Consider the following 4,146-nt stretch of genomic DNA (forward strand, 5'->3'; position numbering starts at 1 on the left):
TACACTGACCGACAATCAGGAGAATATTTTGGTTTTTAAGAACAAAATGCAAAGGTTCTGAAACACAACGGCAACGCCAACCCCAAACCCTGGAGTAGTCCAAAAGGCCATCGCATGGCAGGACTGCGGGGACGTTTCGGATAAGTGCAAGGTACGGAGGCGGCGCCCAGCCGGGTGATCGCGGCCGCCACCCCGGCACAGGGCTCTGCTAACAAGCGTGATCCGTCTTCTCGGCGTCTTTGCCGAAGTCAAAGAACAAACGGAGCTCCCGAGACAAGGAAACACCCTACGGTTCAGTCGGTGCGGTTGTGTCGGCTGAGTCAACATCATTAGTGATTCGTGGATTCGATAAGTGTTTTCCGAAGCGGGTCCGGCCCCGGCCGCTTTGCAGATCTGTAAGGCTGTGGAGCCATTGGCCGCCGCCCCCCACCCGACCGTGTGGCCGCCGACGAGCAGAGTGACAGCTGAATCAACACCCTAAATGTGTGACACAGACCCCGGGCAGGACACGCTGGATCCCGACTCTGGGGTAAAATACAGACGGAGCTCAACGGCCGTGACGCCTCACCCAGGCCGATGGAAAAGTTCACATTTCTCTGTTTGCTGACACTGGTAAAATGAGATCCTGCAGAACAGATTTACCTCGCATAGGAGTTGATTTACTGTACGTGCTCACTAAGCCGGTTAGGGGCAAAACCTGGGAAGAATGAGTGAAAAAAAAGTAAAAAACGAATCACATTTCTTGATACAAAAAATAAACAAGAAATCACAAAGGCTGTTTTCATCCTTAACTTGGGGTGCTCCGGGGGGGCGCTGGCTGAGCTTCACCCAGTTTCCAGCTCCCTCAACTACACTTACATTTTTTTGCACTGATTCTGTTGCGTTCAACAAAATATCTGAGCAGATTTATTCTGAATTACAGTATAAAGCACATACAAATAATACATTTAGGGATAAAAAAAAAGGGGGCATTTTTGGCAAATCCACATGAAGGAGTATACTTTGAGTACGTATGATCACAGTATCGACACCTTCCACCGGCTCGGTTTGAATTTCCCCGGGTGCAAGACCCAGCCTATATATAGCAAATATGATTCTATGCACAAATCTACCGCTATGCATTGTGATTAGTCCGTTTCTCGCTTGCTCGACGCTGGTCGCAGATGGTTAAAAAGCGGAAACAGCTGAGGCATTTCTTTCTCTGTTGTTTTGGAAACAATGGACGTCCTCAGGCTAACATGAAGTCCTTCCCTCCACCCCCCCAAAAAAAACAACCCCCAGCATACAGTTCATTCGGGCGGGTTCCGCATCGACAGCAGGAGAGTCGTTTCTCTGGTTCCGCGTCTTTCGAGCACAAAGTCTAAACATCCGTCAGAGTCCACTCCGAGTCCACCGAGCGCCGTAGCAGTTCCAGTTTTCGTCGTCCCTCCCCCCTCCGTCCCCCCTCCCTACTGGACGCAGACGTATTTCTTCCACCAGGACTTGGACAGCATCTTCATCTTGTCGGCCGTGCTGCGGACCTTCCTCTCCCGCCGCGCCCGGCGGTCAAACTGCCGCAGCCCGACGGCGATGGCGGCGTCGAACACCTCCTTCAGGTTCTTTTGCGTCAGCGCCGAGCACTCCACGTACGTCACCGCCCCGATCTTGTCGGCCAGCGCCCGGGCGTCCTCCTCCGCCACGGGCCGCTCCCGCCGCCGCGCCAGCTCGATCAGCACCTTGACGTCCTGCCGCAGGTCGCACTGCGTGCCCACCAGCAGCACGGGCGTGAGGGGGCAGCGCCGCCGGATCTCGGGCACCCACTTCTCCCAGACGTTCTGGAAGGAGGCGGGGCTCACCACGCTGAAGCACAGCAGCAGGGCGTCGGTCCGGCTGTAGCAAAAGTGGCGGAGCTTGTCGAACTCATCCTGTGGCAGGGAGAGAGAGAGAGGGAGAGCGAGAGAGAGAGAGAGAGAGTGAGAGAGAGGGTATTGGGAAATGACATGAAAAAAAGTGAATTGAATGAATGAGTGAGTGAGTGAGTAAGTGATTTTAAGCAACTCCTCTACCTGCTTGGACATCTTGTGGTAATGATGTCATGACTGTTTCCCAATTGGTTTTGTGTGTAAATATCTTACGAAAGCGCCGACGACGACCCCCCGAAAATATCGTCAGATTAATAAATATTGCGATTTTTTATTTGGTCAAAAATGGGCCGGCTTCCCAAAACCAAAACCACTGAATTGTTCCTAAAAAAGGCGTCCCCTTCTTGACGTGGCGAGTCGCAGCATGCGTCACGCGGAAAGGGAGTCGTGACGATGATCTCTTCATAACAAAGATTCCAAACGGTGTTTATACTGAGTCATCACGCAACAGCCACACCCCCAACCCCCCTGTTTTTTTTATACCACCTAAAATCTCCTAAATTAACACTTTGGAGCCACACGGCTTAGACTAACAAGGGCCTCCCACATCCTTGAGTACACAGATTAAGGCTGGCAGAAACCTCCCCACACCCTCCTCTCCTTCCTTTCTTTCTTTCCCTTAACCCTTCCCTCGCCGATCCGGATTTCCAAACCTCTTTAATCCCGGTTGATATCGGTGGGGTTGATATCAATGTGAGTTTATTTATGTTGTTTTTTTTTTTAATACACGGGTTTCAAAATCCCATAACACATGCAATTAAGACGCGGCTGTGGCTACTTCTCCACAGATTTGGGGGACCGGCTGCGGCGCTGCTCGGAACACGCCGCCGCTCCATCCGACCCGGCATACACATGGTATCAACCTTCCTGAGGGGAGCGTTGTATATCGGTTCTGGTGGCAGCTGTTATCGTTTCTCCCTCTCCCTCTCGCCCTCTCTCTCTCTCTCTCTCTCTCTCTCTCTCCAAATCTGATTGTCGCTCCCCTTCTTGGCACAGCCCGACTCATTTGGCACGGGTTCCCCTCTTATGAAAGTGCAATGCCGCGGTAAGAGTGTGCCGTCTTTTATCCGCCTATATTTGCCCTAGCATGCCTGTCTTTTCCTGTGCGTGTGTATATATAAATGCATTTGAATGTGTATCTAAGTGTGTGTATGGGAATATATGTGTGTGTGTGTGTGTGTGTGTGTGTGTGTGTGTGTGTGTGTGTGTGTGTGTGTGTGTGTGTGTGTGTGTGTGTGTGTGTGTGTGTGTGTGTGTGTGTGTGTGTGTGTGTGTGTGTGTGTGTGTGTGTGTGTGTTAATCTGTAATCCTCCGTGCAGTTTACAACATGCTGGCATGTTTCAGGTATTATAAGGGCTTATTCCACTTCCGGCGTCTATATTTTACAGGCAAGTTGCATTTAGACGAAACACACGGAATTCTGTGTTTCTGAATATGAAGTGTTTAAATATTCTGCTCTCGGGGCACGTTACTGTTGAATATGATTAGAAAATAACAACGCACACGCGCACACACACGTACACACATGTACACACACACGCACGCACGCACGCACGCACGCGCGCACACACACACACGCACGCACGCACGCACACGCACGCACAAGCACAGTTTGTTCCTTTTGTCAAGGTTCTTTCAATATTAACTAGACTGAGCGAGGACTACTGTGCCCAGCAGGTAAATCTGTTCTCTAATGCAATGGACTGTTTCCACGTCCAAATAATAACTTCCTCAATTTCCCAAATAATAACTCCCATAACCTCTCTCCGTGTCCTCGATGACGCAACACAACGCAGCACCACCTCTAAACCACCCCGCTTGCCCGCTCTGCTGCAAAATGATTGCTTATCACACGCACTCAGCCAGCAGGACGTTCCATCTGATGGACACGTAGAATCAAATCAAGGGGCTCCATGTAGAGGCTGAAGGAAAACTGAACAGTAGACAATGTCTTTCCCCCTAAGAGGTCATGTGGTATCTTTTTTATATATATTTTTTGTGTATAGAGGGAACGGTGAAAGAGAAGCGGCCATTGTGAAAATCCACTGGTGCTCGGCTTCGTGGCTCCTGCAGGCGACGGGCTATTCACAAGACAGAAGCGTGGAAGAGGCATCGATGCGTCAACTCTGATGGGAGCACCGAGGGTGTGTGGGTGGGAGCGTGTGCGTGTGCTTGTGTGTGCGTGTGCATGTGCGTGTGCGTGCGATCTGCTCCTCACCTGTCCGGCCGTGTCACACAGCTGTAG

General features: G+C 51.0%; 1 protein-coding gene across 1 annotated transcript in view; it reads right to left on the minus strand.

Annotated features, from left to right (window-relative positions):
• Window positions 1–1,336: 1,336 nt before the first annotated feature.
• Window positions 1,337–4,146, minus strand: part of rhoub (ras homolog family member Ub) — a 5,413-nt gene continuing 2,603 nt past the window's right edge. Inside the window, exons 2-3 of the mRNA XM_080007083.1 lie at window positions 4,120–4,146; window positions 1,337–1,904 (exon numbers count right to left, since the gene is read on the minus strand). The exon at window positions 4,120–4,146 is cut by the window's right edge and continues 32 nt beyond it. Of these exons, the coding sequence (XP_079863209.1) occupies window positions 1,449–1,904; window positions 4,120–4,146 (483 nt within the window). The 3' untranslated portion in view covers window positions 1,337–1,448. The remainder of the gene's footprint in view (window positions 1,905–4,119) is intronic.

This window comes from Zeus faber (genome assembly GCF_960531495.2).
Source record: "Zeus faber genome assembly, chromosome: 9".
In the NCBI taxonomy this organism is placed as follows: Eukaryota; Metazoa; Chordata; class Actinopteri; order Zeiformes; family Zeidae; genus Zeus; species Zeus faber.